The 25,082-nt window shown below is 36.0% G+C and overlaps 6 protein-coding genes across 7 annotated transcripts; 3 read left to right on the top strand and 3 right to left on the bottom strand.

Moving 5' to 3' along the window:
• Positions 1–558: 558 nt before the first annotated feature.
• Positions 559–3,776, top strand: LOC145936206 (uncharacterized). The gene is made up of 6 exons (XM_083038152.1): positions 559–741; positions 1,116–1,599; positions 1,688–1,989; positions 2,075–2,300; positions 2,676–2,950; positions 3,067–3,776. The coding sequence occupies exons 1-6, from the start codon at positions 715–717 to the stop codon at positions 3,229–3,231; spliced, it is 1,479 nt and encodes a 492-aa protein (XP_082894278.1). The 5' UTR covers positions 559–714; the 3' UTR covers positions 3,232–3,776.
• A 551-nt stretch (positions 3,777–4,327) lies between these two features.
• On the top strand, positions 4,328–10,935 carry LOC145936804 (glutathione synthetase). Its single transcript, XM_083039381.1, has 13 exons — positions 4,328–4,528; positions 4,709–4,892; positions 4,999–5,074; positions 5,180–5,307; positions 5,424–5,469; positions 5,620–5,693; positions 5,795–5,962; positions 6,148–6,301; positions 6,520–6,627; positions 6,726–7,012; positions 7,099–9,009; positions 9,447–9,882; positions 10,406–10,935. The coding sequence occupies exons 1-11, from the start codon at positions 4,429–4,431 to the stop codon at positions 7,223–7,225; spliced, it is 1,452 nt and encodes a 483-aa protein (XP_082895507.1). The 5' UTR covers positions 4,328–4,428; the 3' UTR covers positions 7,226–9,009; positions 9,447–9,882; positions 10,406–10,935.
• LOC145936801 (integrin alpha-4) lies at positions 7,947–13,190 on the bottom strand. The gene is made up of 10 exons (XM_083039377.1): positions 12,657–13,190; positions 11,522–11,912; positions 11,137–11,435; positions 10,394–10,856; positions 9,958–10,109; positions 9,435–9,875; positions 9,206–9,369; positions 8,527–9,041; positions 8,166–8,455; positions 7,947–8,064 (listed from the first exon to the last, which is right to left on the bottom strand). The coding sequence occupies exons 1-10, from the start codon at positions 13,188–13,190 to the stop codon at positions 8,005–8,007; spliced, it is 3,309 nt and encodes a 1,102-aa protein (XP_082895503.1). The 3' UTR covers positions 7,947–8,004.
• A 121-nt stretch (positions 13,191–13,311) lies between these two features.
• On the bottom strand, positions 13,312–20,454 carry LOC145936802 (uncharacterized). 2 transcript variants are annotated; one of them, XM_083039378.1, is made up of 8 exons: positions 20,422–20,454; positions 18,362–18,833; positions 17,849–18,029; positions 17,487–17,756; positions 17,140–17,360; positions 16,814–17,031; positions 16,455–16,722; positions 13,312–15,410 (listed from the first exon to the last, which is right to left on the bottom strand). In XM_083039378.1, exons 1-8 carry the CDS (start codon positions 20,437–20,439, stop codon positions 14,398–14,400), a joined length of 2,661 nt encoding a protein of 886 aa, XP_082895504.1. In that variant the 5' UTR covers positions 20,440–20,454; the 3' UTR covers positions 13,312–14,397. The 2 variants fall into 2 exon arrangements, with proteins under 2 accessions (XP_082895504.1, XP_082895505.1); XM_083039379.1 differs by lacking the exon at positions 20,422–20,454 and adding an exon at positions 18,937–19,026.
• On the top strand, positions 19,387–20,927 carry LOC145936805 (cancer-related nucleoside-triphosphatase homolog). Its single transcript, XM_083039383.1, has 4 exons — positions 19,387–19,517; positions 20,207–20,375; positions 20,474–20,579; positions 20,676–20,927. Exons 1-4 carry the CDS (start codon positions 19,463–19,465, stop codon positions 20,925–20,927), a joined length of 582 nt encoding a protein of 193 aa, XP_082895509.1. The 5' UTR covers positions 19,387–19,462.
• An 842-nt stretch (positions 20,928–21,769) lies between these two features.
• Ppd3 (protein phosphatase D3) lies at positions 21,770–25,012 on the bottom strand. Its single transcript, XM_083039380.1, has 8 exons — positions 24,688–25,012; positions 23,825–24,211; positions 23,161–23,447; positions 22,889–22,994; positions 22,679–22,821; positions 22,263–22,570; positions 22,016–22,097; positions 21,770–21,909 (listed from the first exon to the last, which is right to left on the bottom strand). The coding sequence occupies exons 1-8, from the start codon at positions 24,779–24,781 to the stop codon at positions 21,850–21,852; spliced, it is 1,467 nt and encodes a 488-aa protein (XP_082895506.1). The 5' UTR covers positions 24,782–25,012; the 3' UTR covers positions 21,770–21,849.
• Positions 25,013–25,082: the final 70 nt, after the last annotated feature.

A 25,082-nucleotide genomic window follows, 5' to 3' on the forward strand; every position in this document is an offset into this window, starting at 1 on the left:
TAGTTTCAATAAATCAAATCTTTAAATCTTCCAAAAATTATTCCTTATTTTGACATCCCGTCATTTTTCTTATCTTTCTATTTTTCTTTAAAAAAAAATAGAAAGAATAGAAATCTTATTTTGTTCATTATCCATATACTGCTTTCATTTTCACACACAACCTATAAAATAAAGAATGATAAAACGAATTTAATTGCTTGTATTTCAATAATTAATTAATTTCATATTAATTTTAATAATAAATTCATATAATTAAATTATAACCTTCCTGGTCCTATATTTTATTATTTATTAATTGCTCACCGTTTTTGTTCATATGATTATTTTGGTTAGGAATTAAATGCAGTTTATTCTTTTAATTAATAACAATTAATTCAAAATCTTCCCGCTTGATCACGTGGCAAACAATTACAACCACTCACGTTACTCGGTGCCTAGAGTGACCAATCCAGAGAGAGAATTCAAATGGATTGCACAATCGATGGGTCACGTGATTGCTTCGATTATATAAGTGTCGCGGCATATTTCACTCGATTGAAACGTCATCACTGTAAATAGAAGCGCTGGAAGCGCAGAAATGCTTTGCGGTGCTACGGGAAGGGACTGACTGTCTTTGTGTTGCGTATCGGTTCCGTTATATACGATCGGAGTCATCATCAGAAATTTCGAATCGGAATCAGCTGTCAGCTTTGATCGTCGAAACGATAGCAAAAAATGTCCAGCTCTCCGGTACTGAATCCAGTAAGTATTTGTCGTCATTCTGTTGTTTTTGTCTCTCTCTTTCTCGCTCTTTAACCAGAGATTGATCTGCAAAGTATCCGCATTGCCGATGCTTGGGACAAGTGCGCATTCTCTTATTTTATTACTCGCTCATTAACATCCTTAACACAGTATTATGATCATTATATATTATAAATTATAAATTATGATTGTTATTTAAAAAATTATATATTGATAATATGTATTATTTAAATTTTAATATATATAAAATTATGTATTATTATTATAGCTTATCCTATTCATGTGAAAAATGCTGTTATGCTATTTTTTAGAAAATCGTTTACACATATTTCTGCTGACATTTGCCATATTCTCACAATGACATTTTGCAACAGGAAATCCCATATGTGGGGAAAGTGGAAGGAGGTTTAAGGGCAGGTACTTTGGTGACGATACAAGGCGAAGTACCACCTCAAGCTGTGCGATTTGCCATCAATTATCAGCTGGGACCGACATTAAATCCAAGGGATGACATAGCTATTCATATGTCGCCGCGTTTTCCCGAAGGTTTCATTACCAGAAATAGCATAGAATCGATGACATGGGGCATGGAAGAGAACTCTGGTCCATTGTGGATTCATCCAGGTGAAAAATTTGAAATAAAGATCCTGTGCGATCATCACTGTTACAAAATCGCTATAAATGGCAAACACTTTGCGGAGTTTGCTCATCGATTACCATTCATAAAAGTTACCCATCTGGTTATCGATGGCGATGTTGAGATACACTCCATCAGTTATGATCACATATCGGTCGATGCATCAAGGGGTCCTGCCACAGCGCCAGAGGATGTACCAGCTGCTAATTTTGGACCACCACGTAAGAAATCATATATAATTAATAATATATTAGTAATATATTAATTATGGCACTTTATAAATTATTTAAATTCTTATTCTTAAATTAGCACCTGGTGGATTGTATCCAACGATTCAACCACAGGGTGGATATGGACCTTCTCCTCCTCCAACTGGTTATGGACCTCCTCCAACTGGTTATGGACCTCCTCCATCAGCTGGTTACGGTCCTCCGCCTGATGCCTATGGTGGTCCGTATGGTTATAATCCACCCAGAGGCTATGGGCATCAACCTGGTCAGGAGAAACCGGAAGAAGAAGGTGTCTTTGGAGATTGTCTAGACAAAGTTGGATTAGCGATAGGCGGATTAGTGGCGGCTGGAGGAGTGGCTGCAGCCATGCACGCGATGAATGTAAGGATATAGTTTAAGTCAAATTTATTACTACACAATATTAGAGATTATCGAAGCTTAAACGTGCATTTTGCACTCTTTGTAGAAGAAGAAGGAAGAAGGTGAGGAAAAGGATCACGAAAAATCGGATGCTTCCAAATCGAAGACAGAAAGCGAAAGCGGTTTTGGAAATTTAGCTGGGTCTCTTGGGATGGCCTTAGCTAGCAGTCTGGCGAGCAGCGCTTTGCAAGGCAACACACACGCTCAGCAAGGCTATCCTGCCCAGCAGCAATCGGGCGGCGGGGTATTGGACTCTATTTTTGGAGCCTTAGGTATAGTATATATTTGTAACTTGAATTTCAAAAATGTTACACATCTATATAAGGATATAATGGGGATATCTTGAAATTTTTCGAAAATTTTTATATATATAGAATATTTCGCAACTTAATTTCAAACGAATGATACTTTCAATAATTTTATAAATAGATATATATATCATGATTCTATGAACTAGAAAATCTGTGAATAAATGCTGCCATGACTGATCGAGTGACATCATCGCATTGGAATTGTTGCCAAAGACAGGAGTGTTTCTCAGACAAGATAAATGGATAGATGATTATCTGTCTAAGATGCCATTCCTGATACTATATCTAAGATGAGAGCAATTTACGATGTCTTGCTTTTTTGATCGATGACACTAGGTGGTGGAGGATCTCAACAACCTGCCTCAAACCAACCGGCCGCCGGTGACAGCCTGAGTGGAACGTTAGGATCTCTATTTGGTGGCGTTCTAGGTGGTGGCGGAAGTCATCAGCAACCAGCGTATCAACCATCGGGAGGATACGGTGGCTATCAACCGTCCAGTGGCTATCCGGCGTCCGGCGGTCAGAGTTCTGCCGGGTCGGATCTTTTATCGGGAATAGGATCTGCCTTGTTCAGTTCAGCCTTTGACGGTCTAAGCAAACGTGGAAAAGATGTAAATACATGCTCTGTATTTTCGACTTTAGCGACGTATACGAATTAAAAAATACAAAGCAAGTGTTTAATAACGCTTCCAAGTAATGTTTTTTGTAAATTCTTTCTGCTGCGTAGAAATCTCACGAGGAATATCGCGCCGGACCACCTCCGAGCTATGAACCTCCTCCGCCAGCACCTCCGGCGCCGAAACCAGCTCCGCGTCCGGAAACTCCGCCATCTTCGGGCGGGCACAAATTAACAGCGGATGAAATTTCGAAGGGACTTGGACTGGATGATTAAACACGCTCTTACAGGGCGCGAAAAAGAAGAATCTTAGCCTACAAATATACGCACATAGTATAATGATCTTATGCTCTCTTGTTGCTTGAAACGTAATCTCAATGTACGGTCATATATCCCAATTATTGAAATATGTTACGCGATATACTCGTTCGTTTCTCGAACCAGTAAATTTTTTATCATACTGGCAGCTATATAAGATATAGCTATATAAGATATAGAAATGTGAGCGAGTATTTCTCGATATTATATATATAAATGAATCTCGTATAATTGATATATTAAATAGAATTAAGTTCGTTCCAAAACTGCTTTTAAAGATTTTAAAGATTGCATATCTTTTAGATAGGAGACAAATTAGAAATCAAATATATATCACTCTTTACAAAGCCTTCCGTGAAATAATCCATAATTGACAATTATACAGACATAGGAATGAAAAGTTAATAATATATTTTTTAAGATTATATTTTTATAAGCATGTTCTATTGTTTTATAAGAGAAAGAGTGTGATTTTAAAGAGAGAATATAATATTTATGCCTTATATACATATATGAATTGCATATGTAATGTATAATCGTTATTTATTATTTATATCAGAGAATTAAATATATATACATCTCACAGACAAATTAAACGTATTATATTAAGTTAGACTTGTTTTAAAAATCTTGTCTTTATATTTAATGATTTCATGATCATGAGAGCTTCCATCAAAAATATATTATTTTCGAAATTGCATCATGCTCTCTTAAAATGAGTGAATTATAAGTTTAATAAAACCATTAAACAATATAAAGAATATAAATGAAACTAAGATAGAAATTTATTTACAAAACTTAACTAAACTGCGCTATACATTAGTCAATCTCTTTAATGCAATTTTACTTATTCATTGTCTAGTAGATTAGATTAAAATAATTGATATAAATTATTAAAAAATGTGTTGAAATTCTTTTAATAAAATACAAATACAAGTATATTTTATGTATTCAAGCATGCAATTATGAAATTTATATCTAAGTGAGAATCTTTTTTACCTGCTGTGCTTTGTTTTCTTTTTGATTATTAGATCTAGCAAAAGATGGCATTTCTATTAATCATTCGTTTCGATCATTCATTCAACACATTCGTGAATGCTGTTGACGTTTGTATTTTTAACTATAACATAAATTATTATTTAATTCAATTTTATCATGATTGCCTGTCGATTAGAGTCCTGTATTCAGCTTCCTCTTTCAGAGGAAAAATTGAGAGAAAACGTAGATAAAGCGAAAGATTGGACACTTATGCACGGTAATGATATCTTGTTACTGATAACTAAGTCACACCTAGTAATTAAACACATACGTAACAGGTGGTTTTTTGCTATTTTATAGATTTAGCTATAAAGAAAACAGTATATAAATATATATAATAAATATAAAATTATCATAATAATTGTGTGATAACAGATATTTATTATGTGATATTTAGGCATGTCTGTACGATCCAGGAAGAATTTTAGCAAGGATCAAGTACAAATATTACCATTTACGCTGATACCATCAAGTTTTCCTGAGAAGCCTTTTTTCACAGCAAAAAGTGTACAAGTTTTATTAAACGAGCTTATTCATAAAGTTGCTTACGATAAGGAATTTCTTACAAATAGTTTAAAAAGGTATTGAATTTATATATCGAAATCTTTTCTTCACAGTATTAAATATTTATATATATATATATATATATATATATATATTTATAAATATTTTTAATATTTGTTTTAGTACGATTCAAGCTGATCCATTTACAGCAAAATTGTTTCACATATACGAGACAGTATATGAAGAAGGCTTTAGCCAGGTATACAAAATAAAATCTTGTACATAGATATTAGTGAAAAGATTGATGATGCAATCAAAAAGCAGAAGAAAATATAAAATATATCTTATTCTTATAATTTTATAGAGCATAAGTCTTGGATTACTAAGATCGGATTATTTATTACACGAGGGCTGTAAGATAAAGCAAGTTGAGATAAACACGGTAGCAACTAGTTTTGCTGCCTTGGCTACGGTTACATCTCAATATCATAGGTAAGCTTGTAATATAAAAATTCATATTACAAAGAAATTTTAATATTTAAAGTATGTATTATTTATACAGTTTACATATATATTATTTTATAATGTGATGAAAATATTTATTTTAGATATATATTAGGAGAATTAGGATACGCCAAGGAAGCATGTGAACAAGTAAGTTATTACAACTGTTTTTAAAAAATATAATTGTCTATGTTATTTGTGTTTTCACTATAATATGTTAAATTTGTATTATTTTGAAATTGCAATATTTTTCAAATACTTCATGTACATTGTCATTTATTAATTATCATTATATATAAGATTCCAGAAAACAATGCCATTATTGGATTTTGTAATGGACTCGTGCATGCGTGGGAATTGTACAATGATACAAAGTAAGTTGAATAATCCAACAGATTTTACTCTAAAGAAATTTTATATTTATAATAATTCTATATAAATAAGATTTATGAACAGAAATTTTTTTGTATTCTAGAGCTATTATATTGTTTATTGTTGAGGACGTAACTTATAATATAAGCGATCAAAGATTTCACGAATTTCAAATTCGCCAATTATGTCCTAAGATAAAGATTATTAGAAGAAGTTTAACAAGTTTAACATCGGAAGAAGTAAAACTGGGACCAAATAAGGAATTAATTGTGTAAGTTGTTACAATCTAAATTAGAGTTTACATTTTATAAAACTGTATCAAAGTTTACATAGAATACATAAATTCTTTCAAGAAGAAAAGAGAGAATATTTTAAAAATAATTTAAAAATTAATATTGAATAGGAAAAAATATATATCTAAAATACTACAAAGCTGAATCACTTGAATTATTTTAGTGCAGATATGATAGTGGCTGTAGTTTATTATCGTTCTGGTTATGAACTCGAAGCTTATCCTACAGATAAGGAATGGGATGTTAGATTGTTAATTGAACGTTCACGAGCAATAAAATGTCCATCAGTACAGTATCATTTAGCAGGCACTAAAAAAGTATGTATCTTATTTTAATTATTTGCATAAACAAAAATATCATTTTTATTATTTACATAAAAGTTATATTAAATGTTAATATTAAATTGTATTAATTAAATGTTAAATGCATATTCGAAAGAAGGATTGAGTTTTATTATGTTGAAATAATAGTTCTGCAATTATCAGAATAAAATATTTGGAAATTATCTTGATTTCGAAAATCATCTTGTTTCTAGGTACAACAATCTTTGACTCAGCCCAACGTATTGAAAAAGTTTCTAAAAGACGAAACATCTGTTGCTAAAGTGCAAGAAATATTTACTGGATTATACACATTAGACTTGGTAAGTAATCTATCATTAATCAAAGTATTTAATTATTTAATATTTAGATGCAAATCACAACTTTTAAAACATTTTGTCATTGTTTTTTTCAATAACAGGATGAGGATGGAGAAAAAGCAGTGGAAATCGGTATAAATAATCCAAACAAATTTGTTCTGAAACCACAAAGGGAAGGAGGAGGAAATAACATATACAACGAAGATATAAGAACGTGGTTGAGTTCAATGAGAGACTCTCAGGAGAGAAAGGCATGGATTCTCATGGATCGCATTTATCCCCCATTGCAGAAGAACTATCTGATACGCTCAGTTGAAGAACCATTAAAAGATAACTTTGATTTATCGGACATTATAACAGAACTTGGCATATATGGAGTAATAATAGGGTAAGCACAAGCAGAGTGATAACTCGCATTCAATCATTATTTGCTAATAAATAGCATTAATATAATAGCGTATATATATTTTTTAGGGATAGCAGTAATATAATACTAAATGAACAAGTTGGACATATTTTAAGGACCAAGTCATCGAGCGAAGACGAAGGCGGCATAGTGGCAGGTATTGGTGCTCTCGATAGTCCCTATCTGATTAGTTGAAATAAAAATTATTTCTAGAACAATACATACTTTATACAGAATAATATTTACTATAACAAATAATATAGAGTACAAATGATCCATAAAATTACATATATATACAATATTATCTATGTATATAATATTTGCAATTGACTTTATCATAATTATTGATTACCTTATTGGTTACAGTATACTATATTGTAAACATACAAATAAATTGTGAAAGATAGGGAATTAAAAATCCGGATTTTCCATTGTTCAGATGATTACTCTAAACTCTACCTAGGTTTCGTATTAATATTTTCACTGATATTAATATTTTCATACATATTAATATTTTCTTACTCGAATGCATGTAATAGTGTCGAACGACTTCCAAATTATATTTCTCAAACAGTTTCAGTTAAATTCGTTTATCTTTCTTCTTGAAATAAGATACGTAACATGCTTTCATTCATCTCTTGATACTTAAAAATTCCAAAATTATACAATTTGTACTGAATACTTATTATAAAATAATATGCTAATAATTTTATAATTATTTTATAATTATTTTATGATAAGATCTTAGAAAGATATACATATATAAGATATAATATGTCTTATAAAATATTTGAATCATTTAAACAATGGACAATTTTGTTATTTATTACTTGTATCAAAAAATAAATACATATACGAACTGATTAGACTATATGAATATATTAAAAGTTAGATATATTATTAATCATATACATACATTCAGTCAACAGCAGTGAAGTTGATCAATCGATCAAATCGTAAAAGAAGAAGTGTATTCAATCATGATCAAGAACTTCCATCGAAGATGTTGTTTCCAGTACCACGTTATATTTTTTCTGAAACGCGAATTACTCTACGTCAATAATATTTGATATACTAATCATCAAGAATGACGAGAATTTTCATTTACGGTACATTGCGAGAATGCTAAACATACGTCAGTCTCGGCTTTCAGCGCTTCAAGTTCCATCTTCTTCTTTCTGTTAAAGAAGCCGATCTTTATTAAACCTAGAATTAACAGTATCAGCAATACAATTCCTAGAATTACTGAAAGCGCTATTATCCACACGGCTATTCGCTGAGCGATCGGCGAACCCAAGAATGTCGTGGCAACCAAAACCATATCCGGCTTATGACCTTCCTTTTGAGCGATATTGTAAGGTCGCGTTATCATCACGTTACCCTCAGTCACGTAAAATATGATATCTTTGCCCTTCATCAGGTCAGCTACAAGTAGAGAAAATGATCAAAGAATGTGAACTTTTCTTCTTTTAACAGTTGTATATGATTATATTTACCGGGAAAATTAGACAGTTGCAGATCCAGCGTCACCAAAAACTTGGCAACGGACAAGGAACTTAGGAAAGGTCCCAAACTGCAGTCAATTTGCGCGCATTTAATCGCACTATTTGTGCAGTTAATGAAGAGTGTTCTGTTCTCAGATGGTACGTTCATCGGAGTGTCATCCTCCTCGATGCTGAATCTTGCGTGCGTGTTACTTTTAGCGCCGACTAGGATCGCTTTATCCATTTTTTTAGACGCGACCGAGAGCCCTTCGGTTTCGTTCGAGTCGCTGCAATAAAATTGATACGCATCCATTCTGCCAATAGTGTCGTTAATACTGACGATTGCTATAGCTTCAGTATCATGCGATCGTAGAATGTGCGTCGGAATTTTCACTGTCAACACGGCTTCCTCGATAGGACTGGCGCCGAATTTTTGGACCTCGTAAAAGTGTTGGAACCTGACACCGTTTAGCGGCTTCTTCTCGCTTTCTTCGCGTAAGTACGAGTACAAGTTCTCCTGTGCTTTCCTGATAAAAATGTTTATTAAATTATTATATTATATTTTTTATTAAATAAGATTATTTAATAATATTATAAATTATATTATAAATATAAATGATAAAATATAAAAATGTAAGATTTTTTGTTCTTATGCACAAAAAATCTTACAATTATATCGAGATGTACGAACCCGGCGATCGCTATATCAATGTCCACATCAAAGTACACAGTAATTGCATAACTATTGTCATCCCAATTCGCCTCGTCGCTCTGAGTGCTGATGTTCGCCCACAGTTTCACTTCTCTAACATCGTATCTCACCATACTCGTGTCTAGTTGCAGCGTTAATGTTTTCTGAAAAATAAATTATTACCTATCTTTTTGTTTATCAAGCAAACCTGAACGCATCATCATCTTACATTTGTTTTCAGAGGATTGCCGATGTCGCAGATCACTTCCAGGACGTCATCGCGAGGGTTCTCGATACACTCGGGTGGGATGCTGGCTAACGGGAGGATCTCGCTGAAGATGTGCACCCTGGTCTGATACGCCAGTTCGCCGCGATTGTAAGCGTCGACGTGCAACGTGATGGTCGACGTGGATCCGATGATGTATCTGTTGTCCCCCCGAATCGAGTCGGTCGACAATACAACCCGGAGATCGGATACGCATACGTTGTCCTCGCCGCAGTCCACGGCGAACGGAAGCTTCACCAGATCGTCGAGCTTCGAGCGAGGTCTGTTTATCACCACGCAAGATGATGATGCGCAGGATGAGCTTTCATTTCTCGCATCGAGATCGTCCTCCAGCCGCAGGGATACCGATACTTCCAGCGGGTCTATGATGTTTCGAATGTTCTCCTAAAATGTAAGTAACAAAAACGTAAGAGAGTCTCTGATACGTTAAGAAAAAATTATTATTATTGAATTACTACTAACGTACCGTAAGATGTATCTCAAGTGAAATACGTGCGACCGTAGCTTTAAGCAGCGTGTAACGCAGTTTATAAGTCTGTGGTCTATCTATGCTACTTTTCTGCGCCCGATACCTGGCCCTGCCATGCAGTTCGTCGACCTTCAGGATTGCGATGGCTCCTGATAAATGCAGTAATTCAGAATTGATACGCAAATTAATATGCTACGCAATGTTGAAAATAATCAAATCACATATATGTACAGAGTTTATACATATATATAATAATAATAAAATTAATATAATAATAATAAAATTAATAATAAAAATAAATAATAAAAAATAAAAGTAACGATAAAAATGAATAAATACAATAAATAAAAAAATTAAGCAAATAAAAAATTAAAATAAAATAAAATATAAATAAATTCATAATGCGTACGACATGTATAAAATAAGAAATTACGCAAATTTTCAGGTACGTATGCGCCATCGTAGGACATCCAGAGGCTGATGACGAAGGACGTTGCGTTTCGCAGCAATCTGATCTGCGGATACGTCAATGTCACGTTGATCGTGACAACCGGCGCGGATCTCAGCAGGACCACCTCGCCGGATAGATAAGCACCGATGGCGATGTCGGAATAATTGTCCCGGTCGATGTCTCGAGGTTCCGAGATGGAGATACCAAATCCGCGCATCATCGGCGAGAATCGCTTGCCGATCAATCTCTGGCTATGCTTGCGGGAAACACCGTCTCTGTTCCCGTTAAATATGTAAACCGCGCCTCCGCTCTCATCCTCGTAAGGTGCACCTACGGCCAGATCGCCGTAGCCGTCGTGGTCGATGTCACCTAGACACGCCACGGTGGATCCGAATCTGCCGCCGACGATCTCCCCCTCGAGCATCTGAAGTTCTTCGAAATTGTCCTAGGTTTTGTACACGTAAGAAAAGATGTAATTAAATATACATTTTTTTATTATTATATAAAGAAAACACGTTTTTTAATCGAGAAATTATTTTAAATATAGAAAAAAATATTGATAAATTCAACTAAAGATACTGTCCTTAGTGAACATTCCATTTTTTCTAGAAAAATCTTAATATTTAATATTAAAATCATAACTTTAATCTTTTTCTTTATCTTTCTTTATTAAAATATTAAATTAATTTCATATCGATTTTTAATAACTTAAAAATAAACCATACATTGCGTCGTCCCGTAAAGATGTAGACGAGACCCTCGTCCATGTTCCTGGACCATTGTGGCGCGCCGACGATCAACTCGTGTCTACGATCATTGTTGACGTCGCACGATGTTAATGAGGCGCCAAAATACTCGCCGTATCGCTGACCGTACAATATCGTCTTAATGAACATACGCTGATTAGTTTTAGGGGGAAAAGCGAACACGAGGACCTTCCCGTACATATTAGCACTTCTCGGCGCACTGCTGGCGTACCAGATATCTCGTTCATTGAAGTAATTACCAGCTGTTACAGCGTATCCTGAAAGATACACCGCATTTATATATTACAGAAGCTTAGCAGAGATTTTTAATTTATTAAAAATTAGATAAGAAATATATCTTTACCGAGATAATTGTAACTGTGAACCTGTTGTTCTCTAGCGGGTGAGGGAATTATTGTACGTGAGAATGGCTCGTCGTTTATCGAGGCGGTAGTTAATATAGCATCGCCTTTCCAGTTATATACACCTGGAGCACCCAACACGACATTCACATCGTATTTCATCGAGTTCACGTGCAAGGAGAAGCCAATTTGGCCCATCCCGTAGTTGTAAATGCCTATGTCGTTTTTGGACGTAATCTGATTTTCGGAATTCGAAAGCGGTAATATTCGCTCCTCCGCTTCTCTCTCGAATGCATCAGCGTTGATGGCACGTGTCGCATAACAAATACCATTCATGAACCAATTGGGCCTGTTAGCGTTCACGATATTGTTTATCCATCGCGGTCCGCAAACCTATTTATTCGATGAAATTAGAATAAGAAAGATAAAAATGGAAAGCTACTATTGTCATTTTATAATTTTGGATTTATGAGAAGGAAATGTATATGTATATATAAAAATCTTATAACATTTTGGGGGGATATTCAATATTCTTAATATTAGACATTTAACAATTAATTAATGTTCTATCAAAGGCAGCTTAGCATTCAAAAAGAGCTCTTGTTATTTATCTAAATTTTAGAAACTTGATCTAGAGAAATCTTTTAATCTTCAAAGTATGTTTCATGCAATAATTATACATAGTCGTCAAATTATTACATATTTTTCTGCAAATTGTATTTTGATGAATTTAAAGTCGATGTTCTTTACAAAAAGATAACTGAGCAGTTGTCATTATTTTTCATTTGATAATTAAAATAATAAAAATCTTTTATGTTTTCGGTATCAAACATCCAAATAAAATTAATTAATATTCTGTTAAAAACCACTTAGCATGACGTAACAAAATATTTTTATTGTACATCTAAATTTTGAAATTTTTTAATTAATTGCACATGCATTATAATATGTAATTTAAATATTTTTAGATAAAATCAAAAGTGCCTTTCATCGAACATTCTAATTGGAAAAATTCAATTAATCAAATTAATTCAAGAAATTTGAAACGCTATATAATTTTAAAATTTGCATTGCTAGTTATTGATACTGAAAAAAATATCGATGATTCATACTGAATAAAAAAAAATATAGACACACCACAACTCTAGGCTCGGTCTTATTCTCTACCGCGATAGTCGCGCCGATCCAAGCGTTATTTTTTATCTGATTGATCAGTCTCTCACGAGGATGCGGACCATTTCCGGTCTTGTCGATCACCCATTCCCCGCATACGCCGTTCATCGCACACCTGAAGACGGTACCCGGCTCGGTCACGAACGGCAACTCGCTGGAGTTCGCTCGCGGAGCTCCGACGAGCAGGAAAGCTTCTTCAGTACTTGTATAAAGAGCCACCGAGAATCCAAAGTAACTGCGACGAATAAATAATTCGCCCGAGGATACACGCGCAGGATCATCGTACACCTTGGCATCGAGCGTATTAATATTATACGCCAACAAATTGTGCGGCGCGATCATTATGATGATGAGGATCAAAGGTCGTAACATAACTTCTTGAGGAAGGATATCCTTCGCGTGATCCGTAAGAAAACTGACTGATTGACTGACTGGCTTGTTTCCCGCCGCCGGATGTGGTTTCCTCGAATACCGCAATAATATGACATCATTTCGCATTAGTCAACGTTTATCTATAACGTAACGTTTAATTCCGAGAGAAGCGAAAAATATAAGGGAGCTCCTTCGGAGTCGATCGCAGAGTATAATAATAAAATCGCTCACACACGCAAGTTCCGACTATCTTTTTCTCTCTTCTCGTTTATTCGTAATCAGTTAATAAAGATGTATATAAATGCGCAAGATTAAATAATGTAATATACAGTTACAATAATTCTTCCTTTTTTTCCCCCTTTCGAATCTTCAACACATAGGAAAAAAATGTGTATCAATTTATTACTTTTTTTTTTTTTTTTTTTTAATTACTTTCCACATCATCGCGTCAACAGTACGAGACACATCAACCGCGGAGTCGTCGCAAAATGCTCTTAAAGCTAAAATGCGGGGTGCGTGTTAATTCGCGTATTCTGTGTAGCTCTACCTCAACACTTCACATGCAATTTATTGCATCGCCAGATCCGCGAAATGTTTTTACACCTCGCAATATATATAATCGGCGACTGTGTCCTTAAATAGATTACTTAGATCAAGCACTGACAGTCACACATGGCATTACGCGGGACGAGATATACGGGGAAACGGTACCAAACGACGACGTTAATTTCGTGTTTTTTTTTCTTTTTTCACCAACCAGTGACTTGATTCATGAACACGTCGGAACGCAACAAAATTTAGGGAAAATTTACTGCGTAAAACGGAAAAAACGTAATACAATATTTCCTCGTAGACTTTCTGGTCGCGATAAAATCGAATAAATCGCATAAAAGCAAGCATAATTTGCTTAGCTTTTAAACATTTTCCGATCTCTTTTGATAAAAAAAAATAAACACGAAAAAATTATTTTATCAGAATTTTATCGAAATAAAACTCCGCCAGATAAACATCCAGGCAAAGCTCGAGATGTTGAAATTAAAGAATCTTCGAGATGCAACGAGGAAATACATGCACATTTACGACGAATGGGATCGAAGATACAGACGACGTAAGATCCAGAAGAACAAAATAATCGAAAGAAGTAAATCGATCGCATGATTCGCGTGTGATCAACTTAGTGTTATAAAAATATACTTCAAGGAATCACAGATCATATTATGTACAAATAGAAAGAAAGACAGAATGCGGTGGAGGAAATCCGAAAGAAGGAGCGCGCGCTGTTGTAAACAGGAAGTGAAAGAAAAAAAGAGAGGGGAGCAAAACGAGAGCGCTTTTAATCGGAAGAGTCGCTCGTGGTCGAAGTTACTGTTTGGGGCTGCTGCTGGGATCGATTGCGGTAGCTCCTCCTCGTCAATTCCTCCACCTTCTTCCGGAAACACTCTAAACTTTTCAGTTTTTGCTCGTGATCGGAGCTCGTATCGTCCGCACCTTCGTCATTTCTTCCCTCGTTACGCGTTCGCTCGCTGTTCCTATCACCTGTGCTGGATATACCCGATTTAATACCGCTGTCCGGGGTCCAAGGAACTTGAAGGGACTTGTTGTTCGGTGTTGACTGTCCGTCCTTACCGGCGTTACCGTTTACGCAGTTCTTGGAACCTGTTGCGGCGCTTTTTTCCCTCTCCGACTCGTCGAGCTTCTGCCGTTTACTCTGACTCTTGCCAGAACAGTTCTCGTGTCGTGTAGTCATGTTGTTTTTACACTTACGATGCTTTCGTCGCTGCACCTTCGTAGTCGACGCGTCCGAATCGGTTTTAGAATGTTTTCGCTTCGTTCCGAGGACGTTATTATCCTCGGAACTGCTGTTGCTGCCGCTACTGCTGTTACTGCTGCTACTGCTGCTGCTGCTACTGCTGTTACTGCTGCTGCTGCTGCTACTGTAACTCGAGCGTTGCTTGTCGTCTTTTTCGATCGCGTTGGCAACGTATCGCGATCTTCGGGAGATGACGCCGGAGCTGGTGCTAGGTTGAGCCGCGTCGACCGGTCGTTCGTCGTCACTTTCCGAATCACTATTGACCTTTAACACAGTACACTTTCTCCTGGCGGATATTCTTCTTCTGCCGGCCGATAGTTTAGCGTGTTTCCTTTTGACGTCTTTCGATTTTGATTTTATTTTGGATCGTCTCGCGTGGACGTTATTGTCTTCGCTACCGGAATCCGAGGCTGATCTCTCCAGATCCCTCGCCATTCGCATCAGCTTCTCCCTGCGATTCGCGATAAGCCGAGTTATGCGATTCGGCGACTCCAACGGCCGATCGGGAGCTACGCCGCCTTCCGACGCTGTAGTATCTGTGATGAAAAATAATCAAATAAATAATAAGTAATAAAATTGATAAAAAAGTTTTTCGAACAATATCGAGTGAAAGATCATGCGATGATCTTTCAGTCTTTATGGATCGAATTTAATTTATCGAACAACAATGTAAAATAAGCGATGTTTACAATGAAAAGTATAATCGATATAAAATATTACATCTCATCATACATAATCGTTAAAATGCGATTGAAATAGAAGCAATAAAATTCATGTGTGAAACTTGAGAATTTCTTTTTCCATATATCTGGAATATTTTTTTGACGAAAATAATGCTTGATTCATTTTTCATCTTGCTCGTGATACGTAAAGAATATATTTCCGCGTGCAATCTTTTCAAGATATAAAAACTCTATTGTGCTCGCTGTGCGATGTTATGGATCGAATTTAATTTTTCGAGCGATATAAGAATGACAAGCATCTTTACAATGAAAAGTAATCGATACAAAATACATCTCGTCATAATCGTCGAAATGCGATTATTGATGTAGAAGAAATAAAATTCATCAAACTTGAGAACTTTATCTTATATATGAAATATTTTTTGACAAAAATAACGTTTGGTTTATTTTCCATCTTGTGCTCGTGACACATAAACAATATTATTTCCGCGTGTAATCTTTTCGAGATATAAAAAACTGTGCTAGAAAACAGGCTAATAAAAACCAGACACAGAAATTAGACGCAACAAACTTGTTTTTAAATTCTTCTCTATTTAATTTGAACGTTTCGATCCTTCCTTTCTGCAGATCGATTAGCAAAAAAAATTTACATGATCCTACATCCCTGGTAAGTTCTTAAAGCGATCAAAAACAAGATCAAGAAGGTCCTGACTTGAGCGATATACAAGATAACGATATAATGCAAAGGAAGGACTGAAATGTTCAAATTAAATAGGGAAAAATTTTAAAACATGTTCGTTTGTGCGTTTAGTTCTTTTTAACTGGTTTCCTACATGAAATAATATTTATGTATCGAAGTCTTTTCATTTTATTATTAAAAAAATGTGCTCGCTATACCATCGAAATCTGTCGCGCTGTAAGGTTCGCCTGTTGTCGGATTTATCTCAGGGTCGCTAGGGGTATGCGGCGTTGGCATATCCTCGGAGCTCCAGCCTTCAATTTCCCGCTGTACGAGAGAATCGAAGAAGGCCATCATTCGCGGATCCTCCTTGGTCGATTGGTGGCTATAGTCGTGAGTCATGAACTGTCCGCTGCGCAGAACCAATCCAATATATTCGTCATGCGTGAACACTCGGCGTTGCCTCTCCCGCTTACCAGCATCTTTCTGAAAGTAAGAGGAAGAAGACAGAATGACATAATAGCTCTATGAATAAAGTAAATCGTGAAGAAATCAATTGTGAAACAAAATTGGCAACCTTTAATCCTCCTAGACACCCGGTTCCGAGTGGAAACGGGCTCCAGATCTTTATGATCTTCTCGACGCCGGACGACGCGAAGATGCAGCTCGCCTGATTGTATCGAACCTGATTGACGATCGATCTATGACCCCGCAACACCATGTGGGCGGACTCCACCCACGGTTTTCCGTCCATCGGGGGGATTTTCCACATGTACAAGTTAAAGTCGTCCGAACCTGCCAATTCGATACATCGTCAGTCAATTGTAAGTCTTTCTTTTTACAATTAGCATCCACTAACTAAATGTGCGCAGACGTGCACTCTCGATTATTAGATATATCTACCTGACAGGACATATTCATCGTTCTCGCCAGCGAAGCAGCAAGATTTCATGGTACAACTATTGTAGTATCCCGCGTGATCGAATTCGCACAAATACGTCGGAGAATCGACCGCGTAGAGAACCGGTGGAAGTCTCCTTCTTAAGGCCAGCAATCGATTGCCCACCGAATTAAATCTGACATTCATACAACTCTGTTGCGGACTTCCGTAACACAATACAGGCCTATGGATGAGAAACATATGTAAAAAAATTGCAAATTACACTATTACGACATTCTTAAGAATATTATTTCGCATATAATATGTTCCTAATATATATATTTTTTTGTACAAATAGTCATTTACTTACTCCAAAGGCTTTCGTACATCCCACATACTGACACCTTCTTTAGCGTTGGCAGTAGCGAGCATTCTGGAGTCCACAGGATTAAACATGACAGAGTGGAAGGCGCTTTTGTACTGCGCCAGACAAAAAGTTTCCGTAGTGCTCGTGCTACGTATGTCGTAAATCAGGACCCTCCCGTCGTCGCAGGCGCTAGCAAAGACGTCGTCATTGTGCGGATGAATCGACAATCCATAAACTGGTTTTTCGTGTAGGAAGAAATTGAGCGCATCGCTCCTGCGAAACAAGAGTTATCTCTTGATAATAAAGCCACAAATAAAATGTTTCCACATCTTTCTCTAAAAGATTAAAATGTGATTATGCCTTACGTTCGCAGATCGTGAACTATGACTTGATCGTCATTCCCTGCGGAGAATATCTTAGTTTTACTGCTGTCGTAACCCAGGCAAAATATATTGCTGACGTGCTGGCCCTTCATTACAGTGGGCTTGCCTACTCCTTGTATCGCTTGTTCCACTTTCCATAGCAGAACTCTCCTGTCGTCACCCCCTGTAAAAGCAAGACGTTGTACATGATACGATTCATCTCTATATTGGAAAAATTTATATTTAATATTTTCTTTACGACACTATTGTCTATCACTATTAAATTTACTTGTCAAACACAAGGACACTGACATATATCCGTCAAACTTGGAACAAATTCCCAGATCAACGGGCACTGTGTCATGAGAGAAAAAAAAGAAAGAGAACACAATAGCTAGATGAGAAGCTATGAAGCTACAGCAATGGAAGAAAATTATCCATCGAAATTAAGACTCGATTTAAACTCTAAATTACAATCAACATAAAGTGCTAAGAAAAATCGTTAAATCGCCTGACCGGACACGAGGAGATCGCCCTGGTTGGAGAACTCGATCGCGTTGACGCATCCGTAGTGGGAGAGCAGGTCCTTCCTGTAGAGATTTTCCGAGTTCTCGAATCTCGCGCTGACGAGACGTCGACAGTAGTCGAACCTGTCGTCGATCTGTCGGGCGAGCATGTATGACATGACGCTGCACTCGGACGGATGATGGGCTGTCATCTCTTCCTCCTGGCCTTTGCCAGCACTATTACTACCAGCACTTCCTCCTCCAGCTCCTCCAGCTCCTCCTGCTCGACCTGAACCACCCTCGCACGACTGTCGAAGACGTCGATGACGTCGTCTGAGGCTGGCAGCGCGATATCTAACACGACTGTCTTCTTCGTCTTCCTCGGCCGCCGATCGCGGCCGGTCCTGCCCCCTTCTGCCCCCCGACGACGTCGAGGTGGTCGTCGGCATCCTCGTCTTCCCGATCACTCTCTCGATCAGCCCCTGCGTGAAAGACACGAGCGTGCGAGCGTTGCAGCCAGCGAGAAAGAGAGAAAAAAAGAAAGAGAGGGAGGGAGGAGAGCTTCCTCTTCCTCCTTCTGTTTACTTTGCGCGAGGATCCTCGTGCGTCTCTCCGCGACGAGAGGGAATAATGGACGCGCTAGCTTTTCCTCGCCGAGAGGAAAGTGTCACGAGAGGATCGTGCAACAGCTGCACGCAGGGTGATACGTCAGGAACGCCACGACGACGACGTATATAATATATATACACACACGCGAGATCCACCCGTCAACTATGTTACTACCACTACTACCCGTTTTCCCGAATCCAATCCGATCGGCCGACCGACAGGTCCCGTCCTGTCGCTGCTTGCTCGGCCCCGAATCAGCTGATCGGTCCTTCTCTCTTCCCCCCTCCCCCTTCCTCAGCGCGTTCGCTTTTACTCTCGTCGTAACGAGATCTTCCGTGCTCTTCCCACGACGTGGAGTCGAATTTTTGCGATTACGAACCTCGTGTGTTTGACAGGTTATCGCGTGACTATCCCGTTCTCGCTCGCCTTCGCGGCGAGATCACTTCTCGTATATTTACGACATTACGCACGCGAATTCCGGCGTAAACACGCGCGACGAGTCATGGAAACTGGTGGCGCGTCACGGGCGTTACACGTACTGCTCACGGGTCCTCCAGGTAAGGACCGAGGAAGGGGGGTTTTGGGATTTGGAAAAAAAAAATTCACGAAAGAGAAACATAGACCACAGCACAGAATCCCTATAAGAAAAATACCTTTGAAAAATTAGATATTTTTGAAATATGTTGCTTAAAATATTCTTGTATATTATTAATCAATATCAATATATGTTTTCATTAAAAAAATACTTTTAAAAATTTAGATATTTTTTATATTCTTTAAAATATTATTGTGTATTTTAATTAATATTATTCATATTAATATTGATTAATTAATATTAATATCAATATATATTCGAGTAATGATCAGATTTGATTAAATATATATCCAAAATATATTCCGATTAAATATATATAGTGAGTATTTGAGTATCCAGAGCATCCTGAAGATATTACTCGGATATTTAGCTATTATAAAATTCCACTCAGAAAATAATAGTATAAAATAAAATAATGTATCCTACGATTGCATTTTTTTCACACACAGAAAATAAACCTTTTTGTTACGCAGATATTAAAACACTGCTTATTATGTTAGTGACTTTCATATAGAAAACAAATATTTTGATGTTCAAAATATAATAATAATAATATTTAATAACAATATTTATAATATAATATTTTGATGTACTCAATATTTTGATTATCTCCGCGATTTTAATATTTAAATATGTCATAATTTTTTACAGGAATAGGTAAAACCACAGTGTGTAAAAAAATTGCATCTATGCTGAAGAAGCACAAGAGTTTCGATGGGTTTTATACAGAAGAGGTACGAGATCGGAGCGGTCGCAGAATCGGTTTTGACATCGTGCAAGTACGAGATCCTGAAAGAAGATCGTCCTTGGCACGACTAAAGTGTGTATCTTCTTCATACACAATAACAAAAGAAAAGAAAAATAACCTGCAGTTGAGAATCCATCTTGTACTTAATCTTGTATTTTCTTTGCACGTAGAAATTTAACGGACGCTCGACAGACTTCTGAGCATCAAGTAGGAAATTATAGCGTTTTTCTGGATAACTTCGAGGCGATAGCACTTCCAGTGTTGGACTTGGACACTGTAAGTAAGAGTATAACGAGTACACTTCTCTTATAAAGTGAATTTTTTCCGATCTCGATTCGACAAGGTAAAATAATACATCTCTCCCTTGTACAGGACTTATTATTCATTGACGAGATCGGCAAGATGGAATTATTCAGCAAAGACTTTAAGAAGAAAGTAACGGACATATTTTTCGGCTCCTCCAAGAGAGCCTTCGTAATCGGGACTATTCCGCAGATGCACAAAGTACCGCGACAGCACGCGGGATTGTTCGAGAAGTTACACGCAGACGAGAGAATAAAGATTCTAAATGTATCTCACGAAAATCGGAATAACTTACCGGAAGAAATTATTCGTCTTTTATAAACACATGTCGATTAATTTTCGCACTCGTAATTTATTGTGTTCGTATGTAAATGCAAGTAAAATATTCGATTTTTTTATATGTACATTATAAACATCATTTATTATTAACAAAAAACAAAATGTTAGATCAAAGAAATCCATCCAATCACCAATAGATTTGTAAAAAAGTTGTCACAAATAACGTGACAAGCGTACGATGTGATTGGATGGAATATTGTACTACATAATTATGCTAACTTGCATATGCATATGCATTTATATATTTTCATATAATTATTATATTTATTTGTTTTTCCACCATTGGTCATTAAAGAATCAATTAAAAGTATCGCGATGTAAGAGTGTGTCTGCGTGTTTATATAAATAATAGATCATAAGTTAAAACATTCTATATTGCGTGTGTGTGGAAAGATATTTTGGGGATTAAAATTTGTTCTCTATTTATATGGTGCACGCGCTCGCAGATATCTTTAACGAGCAAGGTGGTCCTATTGATTGAGGGTACAAAATAGAAACGTTTCTCCTTCGCATTATTTTGTTACAAGGGAACACAATCCCTAGCGTTTAAATGAGAGAACCGTTGGTTTTTCCTATTAAGACCAATATCATTTTTTTCTATCTATAATGTATTATCATAAATGGAAAAGCCAAGTAGATTTGTCTGTTGTAAAAATGAGCGAACCTTTCTCACTTTTGTACCCATCAATATTATGCACATTCTCATTGCATGTACTTTATTAATACAGGAAAAATGTTTTCCTGTAATCTTCTAAAAAGAATATAATAATTATTGTTGTGGAGAAGCATCTAATCTCTTACCTTCTCCATTTCGGTATCAAATATATTACGCACACTTTGATTGGGCTACTTATATTTCAGTTATTTTATTTTTATTTATCAATAATACCTAGAGGTTGTTCCACTAGCACATGAACTTTAGTAAAGAATTGGCATAAGCCATCGGCCTTACATTAGGATGAGGCTGCAACAAAACAAATATACAATCTTTTTATAACCTACCATACAAAATGTATTTAAAATAAAATGTAAGTAAGTGTAAAAATATATTCTAAATAAAGTATACACACCATTGCTTCGTACGATGTAAAATATGGTTTCATATCTTTGCCATTAAGTATGATAAAGGCACCTCGGTTACCCATAGTATCGCTGAAATATATCGTATATATTCAATAAAATATTATTTTATCAAAATTACATCATGATGCGGTTACGATATAAAATCTGTTTCAAAGTTAGATCATAATGCATACTGTAATGTTTTATATATGTTTAGTTATATATATTTTATGTATATTTATATATAATATGTACCAGTAATTTGGAGCGGAGAATACTGTGATACAATTTCCATCATGCCCAACTTCATAACCGTCGTTCTTTACTTCATGACTCCTTACGATGTAATCAAGAGAGTTTATCCTGAGGAAATTCTGCGTGACATCAGGTCCGAATTGAACTCCTACACCTCTCTTGCTGGGCGCTCGACCCATCTGTGGTTGCGGATCTGACCATAACAATTCGCACATCAATCCTTCGTCAGGAGGTTGTCTGTTTCTGTCGATTTCCCTGATCTCTTGCAATGTCACGTCGTCTCGCGAAAACAATCCGCCGTGCATCACCTGGTAAGCCATTATAATTTCATCAAAATTATATGTTCAATATATTCTCTCAAATATATAATAAATATAATAAATTATATGACAGCTTTGATGATATATCGTACTCACAAGCACTCTATTATTGAGGCAGTGTGCAAGAGGGAGCCAATTGTAAACTTCTGTAAACAATTCTGCCATTTGAGTAGAATATTTAGCCTTTACTTCACCATCAAATCCATACATTTGATTCATCGTTGCTGATTCATGATTGCCTGAACATATACGAATGTAAGTATGTAAACTCGAATTTAAAAACAATGAGAAATAAAGATTACGTACCTCTTGACATAAAAAAGTGATTTGGATATAATAATTTAAAACCAAATAAAGTAAATATACATTCTACGGAGAAAGAGCCTCTGTCTACAAAATCTCCATTAAATAACTATTAAGCAGCTATTAAGGAATATATTCTTGGATTAAAAATATAGCTTTGTATATAAAGTCTTATATATATCAGTATTTAAAAGTATATTATTATTTATATGATAATAAATTAACATATTAAATTATATCATCTACATTTATCTGCCTTTATAAATAAAGGATACATATGGATTAGTCTCTGATGGCAATCCGTTCAACTTAAATATATTAAGCAAGTCATAAAATTGACCATGTATGTCGCCACAAAGTGTAAATTTACTATCTTCTGAGATTGTAATATCCACTAAACTAGGTTGTGCCATAAACCACGATTTAACGTCCAATAAGATCTTGTAAGCATACTTGCGATGCAATTTATTTTGATTTCTATACCATTCTAACAAATCTTGCATAAACTGTAATGTGACTTTTCCATCGACCAATTTAGGCCCCGTGTATTCATCCTCAATAGCTAAAAAAATAATATAAGTGTGCTATCTTTTAAGCTACTTATTAATGTTAACAACTTTGAATTATTTGCATTTTTAAAACAAAATTTTGCATCTTAAATAAATATATATGTATATTAAATCCGATCTTGTTTCTTTTCTCTATGAAAGATATTATTATTATTCCCAAAAATCATACACCAATATTATTACAGTGTATTGTAGCTTCAAAATGATTAAAGAAAAGAAATTAAACAAATTTTATAATTTTATATAAATATTATAAGTTGACACATACACAAGATATAAGATTTACATTGAGAAATAATGTGATCAAAAATAAATGTGAGAGTAATTTATATTTTTTCATACTATCTTAAATTTGCAGTCAAATACTCACCCATAGCATCTAAATTGATCATATCGGCTATATTTTTCTTTTCATCTACAGAGATAGCCTTCTGGAAAGCTAACACTTTAATCATCTTGGAACATTCCATATATCTCTCCTTTGCATCCTTATCATTGGGCCTTGCTTTTACAACAGTATTGTAATCCTTGAGGGCTAATTTGAACTTGCCGAGAGACATGTAAGCTGCGGCTCTGCGATAGTAACCCTTTACATAATTTCTATCTAACTCGATGGCTTTGGATGCATCTGTCAATGCATATCCAAAGCATTCCATCCTCAGATAAGTGATACTTCTATTGCCATAGTACACAGCTACCGATGAATTTAATTCTATGGCTTTTGTATATAAATCTATAGCTTTATAATACACTTGATCTGAAAAGGAAAGATATAAAAGAGATATTAGAAAAATATAAAGATTAATATATTAGATATATATATTAATATAATTAATATAATTAATATAATATATAATTAATATGTTAGATATAAGATATAAAAGAGATACAGGAAAGATATAAGATATGAAGAGATTAATATAAAAATAAAAAAAAAGATTACATCATCATCAGGAAATATTTTGCATGGGAGTTTCCTGATCTCACGATCTCAAAAGAAATTTCAGGAAGATACAAAATTAAGCTTTATGTCAGTTACGCGATCGGGAAAATTATTATATTCGCAATTATTATTCTCACGTGGGAAATTTCTTCTCCCACGAGCTTTTCTTTTTTTTTTTTTTTTTCCTTTTGGAGAAATCGCGGTTAGTTTGGTTAGTTCGGGATACACGTGACTGTGCGATAAATATTAAAAATGCCGCGAGCCGCGTCCGATTTCGCACGTGGACGTACCTTTGAAGTACAGATTCGCCTCTTCCTTGAAAGATTCCGCCCTGATCTCGTCCTTCGTCTGCGGTATCTCCGCAACCTCGTTCTCGTTGCTCATCCTTCCTAAGGTGTGCGCCGCCGCCGAACCTCGGTTACGGGACGAGCCTGCGGGCGACGACCAAGTCGACGCGAAGTCTCTCACACACACGGAATTATCACGCGGTCGCGTAATAAAAGTTCACGCACCCAAGCGCGTTCCACCCTCGTCGCATAAGACGGCATAAGAGAGAGCGTGCGCTTCTTGTTCTCGCGACCGTATCCGCGAATTCCGCTTCTTTCCGCTTCGTCCGCTGCCGGACCGGCGACGTTCGATTAATCGAACTCGCTCATCGATCGTCCTTCCTGCGCGCGCAATCGAC

Source organism: Prenolepis imparis, unplaced genomic scaffold (assembly GCF_030444845.1).
Source record: "Prenolepis imparis isolate NDT839.2.m4 unplaced genomic scaffold, iyPreImpa1.0 SCAF_5, whole genome shotgun sequence".
Classification (NCBI taxonomy): domain Eukaryota; kingdom Metazoa; phylum Arthropoda; class Insecta; order Hymenoptera; family Formicidae; genus Prenolepis; species Prenolepis imparis.

Coding starts and splice junctions, on each gene's coding strand:
- LOC145936206 (XM_083038152.1), top strand. CDS start 715: ATGTCCAGCTCTCCGGTACTGAATCCA. Junction 742..1,115: donor GCTCTCCGGTACTGAATCCA/GTAAGTATTTGT, acceptor ATTTTGCAACAG/GAAATCCCATATGTGGGGAA. Junction 1,600..1,687: donor TGCTAATTTTGGACCACCAC/GTAAGAAATCAT, acceptor TTCTTAAATTAG/CACCTGGTGGATTGTATCCA.
- LOC145936804 (XM_083039381.1), top strand. CDS start 4,429: ATGATTGCCTGTCGATTAGAGTCCTGTATTCAGCTTCCTCTTTCAGAG. Junction 4,893..4,998: donor CTTACAAATAGTTTAAAAAG/GTATTGAATTTA, acceptor TATTTGTTTTAG/TACGATTCAAGCTGATCCAT. Junction 7,013..7,098: donor ATATATGGAGTAATAATAGG/GTAAGCACAAGC, acceptor TATATTTTTTAG/GGATAGCAGTAATATAATAC.
- LOC145936801 (XM_083039377.1), bottom strand. CDS start 13,190: ATGCGAAATGATGTCATATTATTGCGGTATTCGAGGAAACCACATCCG. Junction 11,436..11,521: donor TCACAGTTACAATTATCTCG/GTAAAGATATAT, acceptor TGTATCTTTCAG/GATACGCTGTAACAGCTGGT. Junction 10,857..11,136: donor TCTTTACGGGACGACGCAAT/GTATGGTTTATT, acceptor TACAAAACCTAG/GACAATTTCGAAGAACTTCA.
- LOC145936805 (XM_083039383.1), top strand. CDS start 19,463: ATGGAAACTGGTGGCGCGTCACGGGCGTTACACGTACTGCTCACGGGT. Junction 19,518..20,206: donor ACTGCTCACGGGTCCTCCAG/GTAAGGACCGAG, acceptor AATTTTTTACAG/GAATAGGTAAAACCACAGTG. Junction 20,580..20,675: donor CAGTGTTGGACTTGGACACT/GTAAGTAAGAGT, acceptor TCCCTTGTACAG/GACTTATTATTCATTGACGA.
- LOC145936802 (XM_083039378.1), bottom strand. Junction 18,030..18,361: donor GGGCGATCTCCTCGTGTCCG/GTCAGGCGATTT, acceptor TTGCTTTTACAG/GGGGTGACGACAGGAGAGTT. Junction 17,361..17,486: donor GATGTACGAAAGCCTTTGGA/GTAAGTAAATGA, acceptor TCTCATCCATAG/GCCTGTATTGTGTTACGGAA.
- Ppd3 (XM_083039380.1), bottom strand. CDS start 24,781: ATGAGCAACGAGAACGAGGTTGCGGAGATACCGCAGACGAAGGACGAG. Junction 24,212..24,687: donor GGCGAATCTGTACTTCAAAG/GTACGTCCACGT, acceptor TTTCCTTTTCAG/ATCAAGTGTATTATAAAGCT. Junction 22,995..23,160: donor CATCAGAGACTAATCCATAT/GTATCCTTTATT, acceptor GCTGCTTAATAG/TTATTTAATGGAGATTTTGT.